The following is a 22,220-nucleotide window of genomic DNA, read 5'->3' on the forward strand; positions in this document are numbered from 1 at the left end:
CATTTTGACAAGATCTCCCCAATCCAGACCCCCCAACCCTTCCCCCCCCATTCACTCCCCAGGGGGCAGAGGGGGTGACCGCCTGTGTGAATGTCTGGGAGGCACTGGGCTACGGCAGGCAGCACAAAATGTTACTGATTGATGGACCCATCCTGTTGATAATCTTTTGCCTTCCCCAAGCATTCATTCATTCATTCATTGGAAAGGCATTCATTCGTCATTTAGCAAATATTTATAGTGTGCCTACTGGGTGACTCAGCGCCTGGCACTGTCTAGGGGAGATAAGGCCACCCTGGTGAGCAAAGCAGGCACAGGCCCTACTTCAAAGAAATTTCTTTCCAGTTGGGGAGAGAAATAGCAAATAAGGGAACAAGCAAACAAACGGAAAGAGGTCATCACTAACAGCGACAGCGCTACCAAGAACACGAAGCCACAGACAGCTTCTGCACAGGGAAGGACATAGAACCACATACGTGTCTATATGCCACTCACCTGCTGTATAGAGACTAGACCGGATAAGGAACAAGAGTGGACCTAGGGAGGCAGCGAGCAAGTGGCTCATTGCACAGTCTAGGGGCTGGAGAACAAATCAGACATGGGATTTGACTGACCCCTCACCCCCAAGGCTGGCTGGGAACTGTGCTGCACTGGAAACAAAGGTGAGTGAGCCCATCCTGGCTGCCTTCAGGCATGGGGCAATCAAGGGGCTTGCAGAGCGAGGCACACGAGGAAACCTACAAACAGCAGCGTCACTTCAGGGGCCAGTTCGTTGGGCAACATCTTTGTTAAAGGAAATGAGCACATACTTTTTGACCAGCAGCTCACATATTTACCCTACAAGCACACTGGTGTGTGTGCAAAGGGAAATAGGTTCTAGGTTATTCATTACACATTTGTAGAAGCAAAACACTGGGAACAACCTAAATGCTGAGTAATAAGGAACTGGTTAAGTCAATTTTGATTTATCCACATAATGAAATACTACAGCAAAAAAATAACATGGATACTTCCCTATGCTGTTTTTTTACATGAATATGGATGTGTATGTGAGCATATACATAAATTCTTCTCAAGATAATACTGTTGCATGACAAAAGCAAGCTATATAACAGTGTGTATGAGATGTTACCAACTGTGTCAAAAAGATTTAAAAAACGCCCAGACACCTATTTGCTAACACATACCTAGCAAAACCTTCCAAGGTTGACATTAAAAAAGCAAACAAAACAACAACAGAACAACCTGGCACTGCCTCTAGTTGAAGAACAGGGACTGGGGGACACTTATCCCTCACTGTATGCTTTTATAGTATTTACCATTCGTAACACATGGATATAGAACCTATTCCAAATAACTAAGTGAAATTTAAATTTTACCCAAATGCACTAAAATAGGTTCAAGAAAAGGTGGGAGCAGCTATTGGTACAGCGAGCCCAGCAGGGTATGTGACGGGCAAGACTGGGAAAGGAGGAGATTTCAGGGAGGAGGCAACCCTGGGGCCAAGTCTTGCAGGACGGACAGGCATCCATCACAAATACAAGGCAGAAGGTTCCAGACAGAGGCATGGACCTATAATCAAACAGGGTCCGTTTGAGGACACACCAGGAGTTCTGGGTTTAGCCGAAGCCGTTAGGGTTCCAGAACCGCCAGCAGGACAGAAGCCTGGGCAAAGTTCATCACAGGCCAGCCCTTGCCAGTCAAGCCAAGAAGTTGAGACTCTTCCTAGAAGCGACGAAAGTGGGGGCACAGTGACATGATGGAGCCTGCGGTTCTTCAAGGAAAGGCTGGCAGTGGTGTGGAAGACAAAGGCAGGCGGCGGTGTGGAGGGGCAGGCGGGAACCTCGCTTCGGAGACCTAGGTAGGGGCCTCGTTCCTTCTGTGGAGGAAGCGATGATGGAGAAAAAGGAACAGAGTCAAGAGAGAACAGATTCCACGCGTGGGGTAAACGGGAACAAAGGAGAACGCCAACGATCTCATCCGAGCTACTTGGATCGGACAGAAGGAACTAAGGCCAAGAAGCAAGTTTAGGGGATAGAAGAGGAAGAAAAGAGGCAGAAGGGCGGGTTCAAATCCCTAGCTGTCTGTGCCTGAGCAAGGCTGCTCAGCTCTCTGAATTTTAGTTTGCCTCATTTGTACAACGGGGCTAACGTCTATGCTAGGGGCCCATTCTCACAGTGAAGGGGAGTGTTTTATACAAGGCACTTGCCACATTGCCCGGCATGCGTTAAAATTGTACAAAAGGATGCAGAAAGTCTCTACCACAGAGAAATGCCTAGTTCACCAAAGGATGGATCTCAAGGGAATTTTTAGAAATTCAAGGAGGATGTCTATGTTTCTACTGACTCCAAGTGTTATTCCTCCACGGTCCCCAGACCATCCCTCACCTTGACACACCAGAGACCTGCCGTGAGTGTGGATGGAGGGCCGCAGACCACTTGCCATCGCTGGGCAAGCAACTCAAAGGCCAGGCTTTGGCCAAAAGAAGGACACTTCACCGGGGCTAGTCAACACTGGCTTGTTTCAACACCAGGCAAACACCATCATCTATAAACCCCCAACGGCCAAACCAGCTCTGTAACTGTTCGGGTGTTTCACTTCCTCTGTTGTGTGTGTGTGTGTGTGTGTGTGTGTGTGTGTGTGTTGGACCCCTAACCATGACAGCAAAGCACACCAAGATGAACCCCCAGCTGCAAACTTGCAGATACAATGTGAAAGAGAGGGACCTCTGGGCATTTTCCAGTGAAGACAACTGGGGAATGAGACAAAGCCCAGCCTCACCTAAATTCAATGCCCCCACCCCCAGCATTCTCTATAATCACAAAGTATCTCAAATTACCTGCAAAATCAGGTTTAAAAAAAAAAAGCCCCAAGACTTACTACAAAAATATAAACAAAACCCTAGTCTTCAGTCATGATTATTAAACTAGGTCTACTTCTGAAGACCCCTGCTTGGTTTTCAAGAGGTAACTCATGTTAATCTTGTCAAGGAAAAAAAAAAAAAGTCATAGGAATTTTTGAAAATAAGAACAGAAGTATCCAGAAATGTATTATTTGTGCCACTTCTCTCCAAACCAGAGCCCCCAAGAGATGGTCAGAAAACAGGAACATCCTTGTTCTCCAAATGGTCACTCTCCTGGAGATAGGCCTTACCAGTGCTGACCTGCAGGACTGTGCTGCCACAGTGGGGAAAAGCAGTGTTACAAGGTCTTTCTGATATGACCAGTCACTGGCTCTCTATAGAACAGAGCTCAGGACGGACCTGTTGGATACAAAGTGTTCTAACAGATTTACGCTATTTGGATGGTTATAAGCTGTCTGATAATGCACAGATCCCCTGTAAACACAAAGGTGAGCAACCTAATACATAAGATTACATCAAACAGGAAAGTCAGAACCCAACGCCATTCAATTCAAGACCAAAGAAAATAAGCCACAAAGGTCAGAAACTTAATGAAATTAACATGAAAACAAACGGACAGCCTTGGGCAGCCTCTTAGGAATTCTATCAGAAGTCTCTGCTCAGAGTCAAGAGCAGAATGGCCTGATAAAAAAGTGGTTTTCTGGGCGCCTGGGTGGCTCAGTGGGTTAAGCCGCTGCCTTCAGCTCAGGTCATGATCTCAGGGTCCTGGGATCGAGTCCGGCATCGGGCTCTCTGCTCAGCAGCGAGCCTGCTTCCTCCTCTCTCTCTCTGCCTGCCTCTCTGCCTACTTGTGATCTGTCTCTGTCAAATAAATAAATAAAATCTTAAAAAAAAAAAAAAGTGGTTTTCTAGGAAGAAAGAGTTCTATCTTCTGGTCCTAGATCTCTGAAGATAGAATTAACATATAGGTACATTTCACCCACCCTAAATTCATGCCAGTTTAAAAAAAAATAAGACATGCCTTCCAAGATGACATAAATTACCATTGATTGGCTTGAGTACTGTCCCTGCTCATACCCTATAACTCTTCTTTAATGTCGTGTCCTGTGCCATAAGCTCTGTCTCTTTCCCCATCAATAAAAATTCCAGCTTTCAAGGTGGGTGTTCCATTTCCTGGGAGAGTAAGAAGTGAGCAGTATTCCTGGGACTGTCTTAGGTACGTACAAGAACTGCTGGTGGACAAACTATGCGCTCCTGTTTCCTCTGGGCAGGGCAGGAACGCCGATGCTCCTGAGTTCTGAGTGTTCAGACCGCTTGGGTTTGGTGGGGGGACCGGATGGCGAGGGGGCGGTGAAATCATTCCCAACCTGCTTGTCAACCTCAGGCCTGGGAACTTTCCTGATGGTTATTAAGGAGGGACTACAGCATGCTCCCACGTGAAACTGGCTGCGTTGGGCCTTTTCCCACACAAAACATCCCTGCCTCCGCACTAGTGCGCCCATCCCCCCAAAATTTAAGATCTATCATTTCAAACCCACGCGGAAGACAATCCCCAATTCCCGAGCTGCCACACTCGACAGTTCAATCCCCCTGGTGGTTCTGTCAAACCGGTTGGTTACGGACCCAGGACCCCCCTGGAAGTCGTCCCCCACCCCCCATCCAACCTCTCCCGCCATCCTCGCTTACGGCGAAGGCGGAATCATCCCGGTGGAACATCACATTCTAATCTCACACCAAACTAAGAGCAGTAAGAAGCAAACCGGCCTAGCAGGGCGCCACAGCTGCTACCCGTCAGGTAGTCCACCGCCCCCAGGAATATCCGCCACACGTGTGGGGCCCCTCATTCGGGCGTTCCTGTGCCGCGCACTCGCCTCTCGCAGGCGCGCACCCACGCACACACTCGGGGCACTACAGGCACAGCTGCGGACTTAGTTTTCTCTTCCCGAGAGCGGCTCCTGCCCAGTCCTCCGCAGCGGATCCGCCTCGTCGCCAGCCCCGGAACACACGCCTCCTCCAGCCTCCGCGCCACGCACGTGGGAAGGCGCGTCCAGGTGGTGCCAGAAGGGAGGAGAGAAGCGCAGAGGCAGGGAAGGCCGGGGATGAGGAAGGAGGGAGCTCCGAGTGGCATGTGGCATCTCAGGTCCCCGGGCCGGCGTAGATGCCTCGTAAGCCTCTGGGATGCAGAGGGGGCGAGGGCAGAAAAGCAGCAGGGGAGGGAAGGAGCTGGAGGGGAGAGGGAAGGGGGTCGCTCACCCAGGGTTTTGACAGCGATCTGCCTGGTGAGGGGCGGCGGCAGGTTGATGCACACCAAGTCCACGTCCTGATGCAGCAGCACCTCGTCAATGCGGCTGGTGTAGAAGGGGACGCTCATCTCCTTGGCCAGCTCCTCCGCTTCCTCTTGCGTGCGGCCCCACAGCGCCTTCACAGCGAAGCCCTCATCTTTCAGCAGCGGGATGATGACACGGGCCGTGAGGCTGGTGCCGAACACGCCCACCCCGGGAAGCATGGCTGCTCTGGTCCGCCGGGTTCTGCTTTAGCTCAGATCTCCAATCCAACGCGCTCACACACACCCCTCTAGCCAGTCCTGCGCCCGGCTCGCCGAGGTGCGCCAGCCGCCCGTGCCCCGGGCAAGGCGCCCGGGTGCCGAGAGCGCACCGAGCTGCGGGCGAAGCGCCTCAGAACGGCGTCTGCTGCAGTGTCCGCCACGCGGGGCTCTCGTCCCTCCCGGGGGCGGCGGCAGGGACCCCCGCGGGGCGCCCGAGGCCCCGAAGCCCCGCGGAGCCCCGGCTCAGGCGGCACCCCCGCCGCAGCGCCGGCCGGCTCCGCGAGCCCCGCCGCGGCCGCCCCATGGCCGGCTCATCCCCGCGTCCGCGCCTCCGCAGCTCCGGCGACCCGCTCTCTCCCGCGTGGTTTCCGCAGCCGGCGACTCGCACGCAAGAGCCTCTACAGCCTGCCCGAGCGCAGACCCGCGCGGCTGCGGGGTCCCCTTTCTCGCCCGCCCTCGGCTCGGAATGAAATAATCCAGCGGCCGCCAGGAGGCCGGCTAAGCACGCGGCTCGGAGGGCGCCGGGCGCGGATCTCGAGCTGCAGCGCGGCGCGGGCGGCCACGACCCGGCGCCAGCCTCCTCATTCTGCTGCCATGTTCGCTCGCGGCGCGGCTCGGGCGGCCTCGGCCCCAGGCCGGCTCGGGCTCCGGGATCCCGCGGGGACGAGGGCGGAGTTGGGGAGTTTGGCTGTCAGCAGCCGGGGTGGTGCCGCACCGCCCCCGCCGCAGCGCCGCGCGCCATTGGCCGCCGCGCGCCGCCCCCGCCCCGCCGCCGCGGGCTCCCGGTGCGCGCCGCGCTGGGCCCAGGAACCCAGCCCGGCTCCTCCCCCCGCCCCGCCCCGAGCGCCCGCGGTCCCTCCGTGGCTTCCCTTTCTTCGCCCTCACCTCCTCCTTCCTTCCCTCGCCTCTTCCCAAACCCCGCCCCAAGCAGGCCAATAAATCCATCAGGGCCCGGCGCGCCCTTCTGGGCGTGTCGTCAGTCCCTGGGAAGCGGGCAGTGGGCGACTCGTCCCCTGGGAGTCTGGGGGCGGGGGGCGGGCATAGAGGGGTGCGCGGTGGAGAGGGAGCCTTTCCTTCTTGCAGAGAACCACTGTAGGGACGCTTTCCAGGCACTCCCTCTTAGTCCTTGCACCAACCTTTAAGGTTATTGGTGCAACCCCTTTACCTGATGATGCAGTTGAGTCCCGGGAAAGGTAAGTGACTTACACAAGGTCACACGATAGGTAAGCCGCAGGCCTGACTTTGGAATCCAGGCATGGCTCCAGAGTTTGGGCGGTGAGCTGGAGAGTTCTCTCTCCCAAGCGAGCTTGCTCCAGTCCTGTGCCACCCCTCCCGCAGTGGGAGCACCGGCCGGTCGCCTTCCTCCCAGGCTTCTTAATAGGCTCTGCCTTCCCCGCGAGGCCAGCGCCTGAGCAGACGCTAGGTGTGGGGTCCCCAAGCGGCTGCAGCACGTGTGTGCATGTCTGGGTTTTGAGACGGAGAGGACGCCCTGGCCAGAAGAAACCGCCAGGTCACTCGACCTCTGTCTTTGGCTTCTTTCGCTGCTTGCCACCCAACACCGCCCCCCACCCATTCCCTAGCCTCCATCCCCACCCCCACCCTCTGCTCCTGCCTGGGCACATACCCGGCGGGTACGAAGTAAACCCTCAATAAGCACTTGCTAAATAAATGAATATTCACCGAATGTCCACTTTGTGCCCACTTGGTGCCGGGATGCGGGACCCAAAGCTGAAAGGTACGGGGACTTGGCTTCCAGCTCAAAGTCTCTTGAGAGGTCAGGGGTCCGGGCATGTTCCTCTCTTGTCTTCACTCAGCTCACCGTGGCACATGCTCTGCTTCAACACGGGAGTGGAAAACGTGATATCTGCAAGCATTTAAAACCGCTTGTAACAACTGGCAGTGGGGCTGGCGCGTGGAGAGAGCAGTATACCAAAGAGGCTCGTGTGTTGCAATGGGGGGAGGTGGCTGACCTCAGGGCGTTAGAAGAAAAGCACAGAGGACACTGAGTGCTCTGAGTGGCTGCCAGCGGCCTGGGAAGGTCTGAGACAAAAGGAGTATTGCCATCTGTACTGACAGGCTTCTTTTGAGCAGATGTTTTTGTTGCAGGAACGCCTACAGGGGCAAGGGGTCCAGGCAGTGGTGTCAGACACGAGGCACCATCCCCCTGCACAAGAGGCCAGGCCACATGTCAGCGATGGCAGCCGCTCATTTGGAGCTGGGGATGTGGCACTTGGCATTGGGGTTGGAACCAGAGGCAGAGTACCTGGAGTTCACTCTCCTCTCTGTCGTTTACTAGCCGTGGGACCTTAAGCAAATTACTTCCCCTTTTGGGGCCACTGTTCTATCTGCTAGGTCAGGGTAATAATGGCTTATACAAAGGCTTTTGGAAAACTGTATTGACTGTTTCTCTAAGATCCTTAGCATAGAGTCTAGCACATAGTAAGCTCCAGATAAATGTTAAATAAATATGGAGAAGGTGTATTACCAACATCGGTTCTTGGTAGAAGAGCCAATTATACGAGGGCAGTAATATCTAGCCAGGAAGAGGCAGCTGGTTTGTGTTCTTTTAAAGGGAACTCTACTCTTGGCTTCTATGTAAGTAAAAATAAACCTGTGTTTATTTTTAAATAAACTGTGTATAAAACAAAATAAAATAAATCTGTATAATAGCAAAAGAAAATGATGACATTTGATTCTCATCGAATGCATAAAACAAACATCATCCCCATTTCATAGAAGACAAAACTAAATCCTGGCAGCAACTCATACGTATAGATCTAAAAGAAAAGGCTTCATTTCCCCCTTTCCCCCCAAACCTCCCAAACCTTTCCCCCACAAACCATTTTCCCCCCAGTCATTCCCATCTCAACAAATGGCACTGCCGGCCCACTATTTGGCCAAAAACCGTGGAGGCATCCAGGGCTCCTCTCTCACATACGCTCCCTAATGGAGGCATCAGCAGGCCCTGTCTGCTCAGCCTGCAAAATGCATCGAGAGTCTGACAGCTCCCCTGTGTGGTGGGAACTCGGGGTCACCATCCTCACCGCCTAGACCACAACATTCACCTCTGCGCTGGTCACACTCCTTGCACGCTTACTGCTTCCCCTGCAGTCCACACAGCAGCCAGGGTGAACTTTTTTTTTTTTTTTTTTACAATGTTAGATGTTAAAATCTAACTTAATCTAATTTCTAGTCTTTAAAATAGTAAAATATTTCTTTGACAGAGAGCAAGCACTAGCAGGAAAGGCAGAGAGAATCTCACGCAGACACCCCACCGAGTGCAAAGCCCAACATGGGGCTTGATCTCACAACCATGAGATCAGGACCTGAGCCAAAGCCAAGAGTTAGATGCTGAACCAACAATACAGCCCAGGTGTCTCAGGCAGAGAGAACATTTAAAAGATAAATCCTAACGTGTCCCCCCAGGCTTGACACCTACCAGTGAATAAACCCTAACAGCCTCAGGATGGCCTGAAAAGCTCTGCCTGAGCTAACCCCTTGCCTTGGACACCTCTTCACTTAAAGCTTTCCACCCACATGCCCGCATTCCAGCACAGTGGCCTCAAAACCTGTTTGTGTCTCAGGACCTTTGCACTTGCTGTTTCCTCTGCATGCACCCCTTCTACCCCGACATATCTACATGGCTCACTCTCCCCCCTTTACTCAGGTCTCTGCTCCCATATCCCCTCCTCAGATTGCCTTGCCCAACCATCCTGGCTACAGTGACATCATTGTCACATTTCATTCCTTTGTCTAGATTTATTTTTCTTTATATCTCCTCTCACTGGAGAGGAGATATAACATAATATATACCTGTTTATCTGTTTATCATCCATGTGCCTCAACAGATTATAAACTCATGGAGATCAGAAGTCTGTGTGTCTTGTTCACTTCTGAATCCCCAGTGCCTAAAATTGGATCTGGCACCTGCTAGACACTCAATATGCATTTGTTGAACAAATGTTTATATGTTCTTCTAATAACCATGTGATATTATGAAGAGCGTATGAGTTAATATTTATAAACTGCTTAGAACTGTGCCAAGTGCTATGTGCAAGAATGGTTTAGACCCTGGAGAACCAAGGCTGAGTAAGGCAGGGCACCTGCTTTCAGTTTGCTTATGCCCGGTAGCCTGTTGATTGGAGGCATGAACGGACAATGGCAATATAGTGTGGTTCATGCCATGGTAGGAACCTGCAGGGGGTGATTTGGGAGCAGAGGAAGGCTTTGCAATCAGAATGGGAAGCCTCCGAAGACTTGCAGAGAGAGGAAAGCACTAGACCCAGGTTTTGAAAGACTTGCTGCAGTTGTTAGCTAGACTATAGAGGGGAGAAGTTTCTAGATTGGGGAGGCTAAAAATAGGCTAACTCAAGGTAGAAGGATTTGTGTGGAAGGGGCCAGAACATGATGGACAATCACTAAAAGATGTAAAGCAGACAGTGAACAGTTTTAAAGATTTTTTAAAAATTGTTTCAAGTAGTCTCTACACCCAAGGTGGGGCTTGAACTCACAACCCCAAGATCAAGAGTTGCATGCTCTACCTACTAAGCCAGGCAGACACCCCCAGATTGGCATTTTAGAATCAGCACTCAGGCTCCATCATGGAGGGGAATTGCAAGGGGGTGCACCCCACACAGCCCTGCAAGGGGACCACTGCAATACCCAGAGAGTGAAGGAAGGCACAGGCATGGGAGTAAAGATGCAGGCACTCTGCTGTGACAAGATGATGGTTCCCTGGCCGTGAGCTAATCGGACGTGGGAAATGAGAAAAAGTTGATGTTCCAGGTTGTGGTTGGTGGAGAGCCTGGCTATACATTTGTGTCTTCCTGGTTCACAGTCCAGGGCACAGGAGGATGGCTCTTAGCATGCATGGATCCTGAGCTTCTGATAACATGGACCTTTGAACCCCAGTGCTTTTGCACATGATACCCTCACAAATATCTGGTGTTTATTCTTTTCTTTCTTTCTTTTTTTTTTTTTTTTGGTACCTGCACAAAGTTTATTTATTTATTTATTTTTGGGGTGTTTATTCTTCATGTTCTTTGTGTGAGACCCTCTGAAACCTGAATTCTGACACAATCTGACATTTTAGCCTTTTAAACGGTTCTAAAAATAAGCCTAAAAATTTCTTTTCCCTCATTCCGTGATTTATCTGCCGATCTCTACCATTTGCATTTGGGTGAAGATTTGAGGCCTATTTTAATGTCATTTAAGATGATCGTCATGTGACTCCAAGAAGAACATTCTCAACCTTTTTTTAGAAATAAAAATAGTGGGGATTCATATTTTTATTCACAGTCCTAGGATGATGATAAAATGGATTTTCTTCTCATATTAACTCAGCTTAATGATAATTTTATGTATTTTCATTGTACAAGTCACTTATACATATTATGGAAATTTCAGAAATAAGATTTAATCTCTCCAACCTTATGTAGCCACTGTAAATAATTTGGTTTATTTGCTTCCACAATTTTAAAACTATTATATTGTTTTCATGAAAAATAAGAAAATCCTGCTATCTAGTTAAATTTGTTTATTCTTTTTCACACAATGTAGAAACAAGTTTTGATTATTTTTAGTAGAGTATCCATAAATACCCAACATCCCTATAAATCTTAATCCATTGTAGAATGAAATTCTACTTTTGATAGAAATATAACTTTGCCAAATGACTGCCAAAGATCTTGGAGCAGTCCTACTAAGCAGCTCCAATATGCATAATGCTGAAATTTATTCCTCCTTACTAGAGTTTTAAAAATTACCCATTAATCGTTCTACCTTCAACTCTTTGGGGGGGGTTGTTTTTAATAATCACTACCATTTACTGAGTGCTTGCTACACATGAGGCTCTAAACTTTGCATGTATTCACTCCTCAGAGCTTTTGCTGTTAAGTACAATTATCCCCCTTATGACAAAGAAGGAAACTGCTTCACACACACACACACACACAAAGTTAACGTGCCTGAGGTAGGTCATAAAGACAAGCATTTGACTGAAATCACCAGGCTCCAAAATCATAGTCTGTTACCACTAAGCCCCTGAACTTAGAGTAGATAACATAGCCTCTGCTTTCCCGGGACAGCACAGCCCTTGGCCTTCTGGAGAAAAGACACATGCTGGCATTTCTCCTCTTTCTCCCCTTCCCCTCGCAAAGGTCAACAGGCTCCCTGAGCAGGGGTTCCCTTGAGCTGTGTCCAGGTCAGAAAAAGCAGTACTGAACCTGTACTGTGCTCCTCGGGACAGGGGCATGGGACGGTTCTTTGACTGTCATCTCTCCCCTGGACTCCTGCCCTAGATTCTTAACATAGTAGACCCTCACACTCTTGCTGCCTCCCACCCCTAAGCAAGCAGAGAGAGCTTTATTTTTTTTTAATTTTTAAAAAATTTTTATTTATTTGAGAGACAGAGCATGAGCAGGGGCAGAGGGAGAGGGAGAAGCAGGCCTCCCGCTGGCAGGGAGGCCTACATGCCTCTCCATCCCAGGAACCCTGGGATCATGACCTGAGCTGAAGGCAGAGGGAGGGTAAACTGACTGAACCAACCACCCAGGCGCCCCTCAGAGCTTTAAAAAGCACTGGCCATTATAGGTCAATTACATATCTATATCTATATCTATATCTATATCTATATCTATATCTATGTATTATATATATAATTTTTAAGTTTAGGAAACATATCTATTATATATAATAGATATTACATAATATATATTATAGATTATATCTATTATATATAATAGATATATATTTCCTAAACTTAAAAAATTACACATCAACTATACTTCAATTAAAATATTATGTAAAAAAAAAAAAAGAAATGAATAAAAATAAAAGCATTGGCCATTTGATGAAAAGCCTCCACTGCTTTCCTCTTGCACCTTCAATACAATCCAAACCCCTCAAAATGGCCTGGGGGACTCTCAGCTCTGTCCCTCGTTTACAGAAATCGTTTTCTTGGGCCCAACACGGATAGAAAAGAGGCCGGGACGAACCATCGGCAGAGGCAAGGCTTTGTTGGGGCCCCAGATGGAGCCGAAGGAAGACAGAGAACCAACACAGAGCTCTTAGGATAACTGCCCCCGCCCAACCAAGAGGAAGTCCTGCTTCGGTAGAGAAAGTTCTCGTTCAGGATCCCACAGGTCCAATAGGTTAATGAGAGAAAGGAGGAAAAATACCTCGTGCTGATTGGTTGGGAGGGCCTCGTCCTGATTGGTCGATACTAGCAGAAGGCTCAGGCAGTTGGGTGGTGCTTTTTGGAACCCCGGGCCCTCTGTTCGGAGTCTGGCTTGCATATGGGGCCGCATCCTGGCCCCATCCTGGTTCTTTTCTGTAAGAGAAGCGGTTTAACAATCTCAGTCAGCGGTTAAGTGCCCCAGGTGTGTAATGTTTGTCACCTGGGGCTTGCTGCCCTCGTCCCTGTCTCAGCAGCACCTCCCTTGACCGACACCACTCATCCTCGAGCTGAGGGTCCGGCTTCTGGGTCAGTCGCGCCCGCCCCTCCTGTTGATTCCTCCTCCGTCTTGCCTGGTTCTCTCCGGCCTCCAGACACCTCACTTTCTGTTCCCTCTGCCGGGAATGCTGTCCTTCAGCCCTACATTCACCTGCTGGCTTGTTCCTCAGGCTTTTGGGCTCATGGGGCATGTCTCGTCTTCCCCACCGCAGGCTGGTAGCTCTTCTTTGCAAGCCCTTTGGCTGCTTCCCAACACCACTGGGTTCATTGCGGCTGCAGCACTTCCACAGTCTGCATGAGTTTGCTTTCTCCACCACTGCCTGTCTCCCCTGGCTGGAATAGAAGCTCCGTGGGTCCAGGGGTCTCGTTGGTCTCCTTTATGGCTATTTTAGCCTGAAACAGTACTTGGTACCTCCCTGAGACACAGTTAAGTCCTTGTTGAAAGGATAAGTTAATCATGTAGGCGGTAAAACAATTTCTAATATCACATAATGGCATGGGAAAATGCTCAGGACATAGTGTCATGTTTAAAAAGCCAAGGGCCACCTGGGTGGCTCAGTGGGTTAAGCGTCTGCCTTCGGCTCAGGTCATGATCCCAGGGTCCTGGAATCAAGCCCCTCATCTGGCTCCCTGCTGGGCGGGGAGTCTGCTTCTCCCTCTCTCTGCCCATTGTCCCCCCTGTTAGTGCTCTCTCACTCTCTGTTAGATAAATCAATAAAATCTTTCAAAAAAATAAATAAAAAATAAAAGCTAAAACCATGTTGAAATATAATATTACAACTATGTCTTTTTGTCTTTTTTATTGGTGTAAAATATACTAATATAAAATGTACTATTTTAACTATTGTTAAGTATACAATTCCCCTCGTTGTGCATACAACTCTCTATTTTTAGGAAGAAATACCGTATGAAATGAAAAGAAAACCACTTTGCCCTACATTTCTGCACTTCCCTTGCATTTAGAATAAAAAAAAAGACATTTAAATGTTTAAATGAACAATTAGTTCTGGTCACATGCTCAGAAGTTTCTTTCATGCCCAACTCACACTCTGAGTCAATGAACCCAGTGAAGGAGGGAACCCAAATGCAGCTAGCTGTTTTACTAGTCCTCTGAAATACCAAAAGTAATAGTCACCCAACTAGATTCAGCAACAGTTTGTTTGTTTGTTTCTGTGTCACTCACCAGGCCAAGAGAATTGGAGACACTATTTAAGACACTATCACCAAATCCATGGCTCTTAGACTGTGGAAATGGTTTTAAAGTAAATACACAGGGGCTTGGACATCACTAGCTCCAAAGGAAAACTTTCCTTCTTGACATGTGAAAATCCTCAGGGAACCTGTCCTCTTCCTGCCCCCAGTCTCTCTGGGAGAACACTATGCTACAAAATGTTCTGCTGCCTCAGTTAGATGTGAAGACATAGGGGCAGATGATATAATTACTCTATAAATAAACAGAAAAAAACTATGGTGCTTTTTCTGGACAGATCAATAAGGATGTAGGAAAACTACTTAGCATCCCAAATCATTAACACGCTGCTTACACACACAGAGGAGCACACCAGAAAAATAGCCCTCATAACAGTCTGGCATAAAGTAAATATTATTGGAGAGAGAATAACATGGCCTTTGCGATTCAAATTAAGAGCATTATTTCACTCCCTCAATTTCTGGTTCAAAGAGTAGGCACATAAAACAATATATCCTCCGTTTTAAACATGTCTCTCCTATTTATTAATTAAGGCAATATACAGAACCCCAAATCAATCATTTGAACTATTCATATCTGGACAGTGAGTCCACAACATAGGCTTTGGCCCTGTAATTCTGTGGTCCAGTGGAGGGCTACGCAAAGGGCTGAGAGACCTAGGGCTTGTTCTTAGGTAGAGGTGATCAGGGGCAAAATGTGGCCTGGGAGAATGATGCTGGAGAGAACATGTCAATCATAATGAGAATAGAAGGGAACCAAAGCCATTCACTCATTCATTCATCCAAAGGTGATAGTAAACTTCTTGAACATCTGATGTAGCATAGGCACCAGCCTGTCCAAACAAACACTGATATCCCTGAAGCACGGCTTGACAGTCCCCTGCTAGATCAAGCATCAACACAATATTCCTGGGTCATGGTCGGCCCTGGGAGAGCTGGGGGAGAGGTCAAGGCAGTGGTATAGCAGCCCCCACAGCTCAGAGCAGTGGCTGAACATTGCCACATGAAGTACAGCCTGTACTGGGTTTGTGCACAGCAGGTGCCCGCTCTGTCTGGGTCTGAATCACTCCTTGGGAATATAGAGCTAGAAGACTCCATCGTGTCCCGTAGGGTGCTCATAGCTTTGTGCATCAGATAAGAAAACAGGTACTTGCGATGGAGTGTGGGCCAAGCAAAATCATGGAGGAAAACCACAGTTTTGTGAGAGTGGCACACACACAAACCAGATTATGGGTGGAGAGGAAGCAGAGGAGAGGTGGTGGGCAAGATATGAAAAAGGAACTGGAAATGCTTCTTGCCTCAGTAAAATTAATTTTTGATCCTCTGTAGTAAGCAGTGGACAGGCAGTCCCCATGGGAGCCATAGCCCCAATTTTCCTGGAATTCTTTTCACCCTTGGAATCTCTCACTAACTATCGGTACCACCACAATGACCCAGCTGTCCTTCCCCATGTCCCCACTCCCATCCTCCCCCGTCACCCCTTCCTCCACGCCCATGACACACACCCTCACCTTTTGCTTTTTCACTCCACACACAGTCAAGACGTGACTCCAAGTTTTAAACAAAGGGCTAGGAACAGGGGCAGAGGTCTAGGAGCTAATGGCTGGGAAGTAATATCAGGTACAGCCTTAAACTTGAGAACATGGCTAACAAATTAAACCTATTTATCTTCAGCTTAGAGCCCCTCAAAGACCTTCCCTACCTTTCTCATATCTTGGTACACAGAAGAATAGTATTTCACAGCACACTGGGGTAAAATAAGGAACGTCTCATGCAGCTGGGGTGACCTGTCTGTGGGCAGCTGGATCCCCTGAGGGAGGAGAGATCATCTTTCAAGTAGATTGAGAGATCCCTCTGGCCAACCCCTCTCCACAGGGATTGGGAAGTGCTTGCTGTGCCCCGACTGGAAGGATGTCATCAAGCCGTGGAGTGGCACTCGTAAATGGGCAAAATCACAGAGAGAGAAGAGTAAGGTAAGCAATGGGGTCCCCATCTACCAAGGAGGAAAGCCTTGTCTACAAGAGTCCAAACTAAGAAAATTAGAGAGAAGTCCCCCCCCAAATTCCTGCCCCACTGAATACTGGTGACAACGTACCTAGCTAAAAGAAAAATCCAGCTTCACAAGGGTTCACATGGAACTGAAAGAAAGGCTGGTCACAGAACCAAGACCTTGTCTAGCCACCCTTAGGTAGAACACCAACCTAGGGCTAAGCTAAATGAATATCCAATTCACTTTAGTTCAATCCAATCTGATCTAATCAGATAATATCCCTGGTGAAAGAACCTTGTCAGGCATCAGCAAAGAAGAAATACTCAAAACAGGAAGGGCTCAGTTAACCAGGGGGCCATAACTCTGCCATCTGAGTGGAGGCTACTCCCGTGTCACCTGCAGGATGACTGCAAGTGCAGAGCAGTGACACAGCTGGCATTTACACTGTCTCGACCTGTTCTGGCATTTCCGAGGGCAGGACTGCTCCATTAGACCCTCCCCCGTCTGGGGGTCAGAAAGGGAGTTTGTTTTTCCAGGAGTACATAATTGCTGTTGTGTTTGGTTTCCCAGGATCCTACTCAGGTTCTGCTTCTGGAACCCTTCTTCCCTTCCTGACAAGATGAGGTTTCTTTTTTACTCTTCTTTTCCAAACAGTAAGTTATGTATTTATTAGTAAAACAATAATCATACATAGAAATAATAACAGACATTTAGAGAGAACCTTCACCCAACGCATACAGAATACATATTCTTTATAAGCCCACCCAGAAGGTTTATACACTTGACCATTTGTTCAGCCTCACAGGAAATCACTACACATTCCAAAGGACTGATGTCATATAGATCATGACCTTTCACCACAATGCACTGAAAATAGAAACCAAGAGTAGATGGGTATTCTCCCATCTGACATATCAATCTGACAGTGAAAAATATCATTCCAAATAATCTCAGAATTAAAAAAGAAACCATAATGAAAATGAAAAATATTTAGAAATGATACACGAAGAAAGCACACATATAAAAACACGTGACAGAGGTGCCTGGGTGGCTTAGTCAGTTAAATAGCTGTCCTCAGCTCAGGTTATGATCTCAGGGTCCTGAGATGGAGCCCCATGTTGGGCTCCTGGCTCAATGGGAAGTTTGTTTCTCCCTCTCCCTCTGCCCCCCGCCCCCAGCTCATGCTCTCTGTATCACTCTCTCAAATAAAAAAATAAGTAATTTTTTTTAAAAAAAGTATGAGGCACAGCTAAAATTGTGCTCAGGGGTAAATTTAAAGCTCAAATGCAGGGGCACCTGGGTAGCTCAGGTGGTTACATGTCTGCCTTCCACTCAGGTCATGATCTCCAGGTCCTGGGATGGAACCCCATGGTAGACGCCTGGCTCAATGCGGAGTCTGCTTCTCCCTCTCCCTCTGCCTGTGCCTCTCCTTCTGCCTCTCCCCCTGCCCATGCTCTCTGTTTCTCTCTCTCTCTCTCTTTCAAAATAAATAAATAAAATCTTTATAAATAAATTTTTAAAATAAAGCTCAAATGCATATTTTAGGATAACAAAAAAGATTTGAAAATTAATGAACTCACCATTCAACTGAATGATTGAGAAACAAAAGAATCTAGAAGAAAGGAGAAATTATTAGGAAACATGAATAATAGTATCTAAAACCAAGAATATCAGAATTATCAATAAGGCCCAAAGATCATTAATCAAAAGAATGATAAAATAGACAAATTTCTGGAAAGACTAATTAGAGAAAAAAAAGCAAAATAAACAATATGAGGGACAAAAATACCACCAACTTTTGCCTATAATCTTGAAAACGTTCATGAAATGGACAACTTTACAGAAAAATATAAATTACAGAGTGACCCAAGAAGAAATAGAAAAACTGAATATAACAACCACTATGAAAATAATTGAATGGCTAGTAAATATCTTTTCCCAAGAAAGGCTACAAGTTCAAATAACCTGACAGGCAAATTTAATTAAACCTTCTAGGGATGAATAATTCTTTTTTTTTAATTTTTATTTATTTATTTGACAGACAGAGATCACAAGTAGGCAGAGAGGCAGGCAGAGAGAGAGAGAGGAAGAAGCAGGCTCCCTACTACGCAGAGAGCCCAATGCGGAGCTCAATCCCAGGACCCTGGGATCATGACCTGAGCCAAAGGCAGAGGTTTTAACCCACTGAGCCGCCCAGGTGCCCTGGGACGAGTAATTCTTATTTTAGTCAAAGAGTTCCACATAGTGGAAGAAAGGGAAAAGATATGTAGTTCATTTTATGAGGTTAGTATAGGTAGAAAAGTATTTTTTAAAACAAAAAAGAAAAGCATAGGCCAATATAATTTATAAATATGAATGCAAGAATTCTAGGGGTGCCTGGGTGGCTCAGTGGATTAAGCATCCAACTCTCGATTTCTGCTCAGGTCATGAGATCAAGCCCCACATTGGGGCTCTGCACTCAGCACAGAGTCTGCCTGAGAGTCCTTCTCCCACTCCCCCTGCTCCTCCCCCTCCTTCTGTTCTTTCTCTCAAATTGGAAAAAAAAAAAAACTTTAATAGAAAGAATTCTAAATAAAAAAGAAGCAAATCTAATTTTGCAGTATATTAAAATTGTCATAATTAAGGTTTTTCTGTAAAAATATATGACTCGACATCAGAAAAATGTAGCAAATCACTATTAAATATTAAGATGTTAAGAGGAAGAAAACTACATGATTATCTCAAGAAATACAGAAAAGTGTCAGCAATAGAATTCAACATTCATTCATCTTAAAAAATAATAAAACTTTTAACAAAAGATAGATAGCAACTTCTTTAACCTGAGCAAATGTCCCCCCCTCAAAAAAAAACCCTATAATAATATCATATTTAGTGATGAAACTTTAAACACATTCCTTTGAAGTCAAGGTACAAGTCAAAGTGCCCATTTTCAGCCCTACTGTCTGATATCGAACTGGAACTCCTTGCCAGTGAAAAGAGACAAGAAAAGAAGAGGCAAAAGACTCAGTGAGAAAGAGAGAAAATGCTCATCTTTTGCAAATTGTCTTCATTGGAAGTCCAAGAGAATCTGCAGGCAAACTATTAGAAAGAATAAGAGTTTGCTTCATTTAAGATCAACTTAAACAAAAATAGCATTCCCTTATCCCATCAATAACCAATTAGAAAATTTGGTAGGAAAAAATTCTCATTTGTAATAGCAATAGAAATTATATTGACGCTATGGAGAATCTGGGTGGCTCCGCGGGTTAAGCCTCCACCTTCGGCTCGGGTCATGATCTCAAGGTCCTGGGATCAAGTCTTGCATCCAGCTCTCTGCTCAGTAGGGAGCCTGCTTCTCCCCTGCCCCCGCCTGCCTCTCTGCCTATGTGTGATCTCTCTCGTCAAATAAATAAATAAAATCTTAAAAAAAAAAAAAGAAAGAAATTATATTGACTTTAAGAATGAGTTAACCAAAGGGTAGTCAGGGCTTGATAGGAAAGTTACAAGAAGCCGTGTTGAGAGAGAAGGAAAAGCTGAACACAGGAACAAACAGAAAGTCTCAGTATTCTTCCCCCGTTGAGTTTATAAGTTCAAAAAAGGTAATTCTGAGAAAGACAAGCAGCAACAGGGAAAGAGCTGTCTGGGTTATCTACGGATGTATAAAACACCTCTCCCAAACTCAGTGGCTTGCTACCATCATTCTGACTTTGCGGCCTCGGATGGGCTCAGCCGGGCAGGTCTGTTGTCCTCGGAGGGTCACGCAGGTGACCCTACCTGCAGCCAGCAGCTCAGCTCAGGTGGCTTAAGAAGATGGCGAGGCTCCTCTCTTTATCTAGAGTGTGTCAAAGCTTATCCCTGTCCACTGGGTCTCCCCCTGTAGGTCTCTCCAAGAGGGCCGCCAGACAGCTTACAGAATGGCTCAGCTCTCCAGAGCACAAAATAAAGGCTGACAGCCCAAGGTTTGCACCAGGAACTGGCCTAGTGTGACGTCTTCCTGACCCTAAGCACGTCACTAAGCCAACCTAGATCTAAGAGGTGGTGACTCCACGGTCTCCATATTGCAGGTATGGTTCACTGGTCCTGCAGGGACCTGTCGCACGTCAAGATTTGTAAAGTTAAAGTATAGTGTTGTGCGCGACCAGATAAGTAAACCCAACAGATCACAACAGAAAGGCTAGAAACAGGTATTAGCTTCTGAGGAACCTGATAAATGACAGAAGTGTCATTATAGAGAAGTAAGGAAAGGGTGGGCTTTTCAAAGTAAGTAGGGAAGTGAGGAATGACTCATCATATTGACGGGGGATTTCCACAAGTTCTTTGACATTTCTCCCCTCAAGATATGGTATGTAATTCCCGTCCCACTGAGTTTGAGCTAGACTTCATGAATAGAAGTGGGCTCACTTCCAATGAATAGAATGAAATGGAAGTAACAGTGTGTGAGACCTTAGAAAATACATCCTAAAAGGCACTACAGCTCTCTGCTCGCGCATGCTTTGTCTTGAATGGATCACTGGCTCTGGGGAAGCAAGCTACCAGGTCAGGAGGACTCTTGGGCAGCCTTGTGGAGAGGCCTCTGTGGGGAGAGACGGATGCTGCCTGCCAACAGACATGTGAGTGAGTCATCTTGGAAGCACGGCCTTCACATGACGGTACCCCTGACCAACATCTGACACAGCCTCAGGAGAGACCCTGAGCGAGAACCTCCCAGCGGAGCGGCTCCCAGATTGCCGACTCTCAGAAATTGTTGAGATAATAAATGTTTGTGGCTCCAAGCTGCTAAGTTTGGAGTAATTTGTGATGCAGCAATAGGTAAACAACATACAATACTCCAAATGAAACAAAATTGGACCCTTGCACTTCACACACAAAACTTTAGAACTTTCTAGAAGATAATGTGGGACAATGTCTATGGCTATAGGAAAGATTTCTTAAAGCAGACACATACACACAAACACATGCCATAAAGGTAAAGACACTACCACCAAGATGAGAGAATAAAAGAAAGAAGAAGGTAATTTGCAACATTCAGTAAGCAGAGCACACAAAAAACCCCATCAAATAACTGAGCAAAGACAAGCAGCCCAATAGAAAAATAAGTAACCCAGATAACCCTTACCCATCTCACTAGTAACCAGAGAAATGCAAATTAAACCAGGGTGAGAGTCTATTTCTAATCCCTCCCATTGATAGAAATTAACAAATCTAAAAATATCAAGGATGTGGGTGAATGGAAATTCTCATACATTGCTGGGATATAAATTGTTACAGCCAGAGTGGAAAGAGGGTTGGCAGTAGGAAGTGGAACCGAATGTGTACATACACTATGATCTGACAATTCCACTTCTAGCCATTGAAGAGTTTCCAGAGAGAATCTCTGGCCCCATTCCACAAAAAGGCTCACCGTTAGTTATTAGATAGTTATTGCTGGATCAGTTATGGTAGAGATTATTTGAAAAGCCCAAGTGTCCATTAATAGGATGGAGAAATATTAAAAATGGTATATTTAAACCAATATGTATTTTAGGGGTACCTGGGCGGCTCAGTGGGTTAAGCCTCTGCCTTCAGCTCAGGTCATGATCTTGGGGGGATGGACACCCGCATCAGGCTCTCTGCTCAGAGGGGAGCCTGATTCCCCCTCTCTTTCTGCCTGCCTCTCTGCCTACTTGTGATCTCTCTGTGTCAAATAAATAAATAAAATCTTTAAAAAGATAAAAAACTTAAAAAAAAATAAACCAAATACTACACCAGAATAAAAGAATAAGCTACAGAAACATATTGCTGATTAAAATAAAAGAACAATATTATTCTAATTTTTATATCACATGCAAATAATTATCTTTTTATGGATATTTGTGTGATTTCAGTGTGTTTAGAAGAAATTGGAAGAACTCATAGTATGATATACTAGAACCAGAAGTAAATTAAACTCATTCAGATGGGGCATCTGAGTGGCTCAGTGGGTTAAAGCCTCTGTCTTCGGCTCAGGTCATGATCCCAGGGTCCTGGGATTGAGCCCCGCATCGGGCTTTCTGCTCAGCGGGAAGTCTGCTTCCTCCTCTCTCTCTGCCTACTTGTGATCTCTGTCAAATAAAATAATTTAAAAAAAAAAGATTTTAAACCTCAGTCAGAGATTTTTAAAAAATAGATTGGGAAGACAGTTAATTTATGGGTCAACTTGAATGGG

General features: G+C 46.8%; 1 protein-coding gene across 1 annotated transcript in view; it reads right to left on the reverse strand.

The window, feature by feature from the left end:
* The window catches only part of GFOD1 (glucose-fructose oxidoreductase domain containing 1), a 105,619-nt gene extending 100,075 nt beyond the window's left edge, over window positions 1-5,544 (reverse strand). The window contains exon 1 of the mRNA XM_044259139.1: window positions 5,114-5,544. Coding sequence (XP_044115074.1) covers window positions 5,114-5,366 — 253 coding nt within the window. The 5' untranslated portion in view covers window positions 5,367-5,544. The remainder of the gene's footprint in view (window positions 1-5,113) is intronic.
* Window positions 5,545-22,220: the final 16,676 nt, after the last annotated feature.

This window comes from Neovison vison, chromosome 1, assembly GCF_020171115.1.
Source record: "Neovison vison isolate M4711 chromosome 1, ASM_NN_V1, whole genome shotgun sequence".
Classification (NCBI taxonomy): Eukaryota; Metazoa; Chordata; class Mammalia; order Carnivora; family Mustelidae; genus Neogale; species Neogale vison.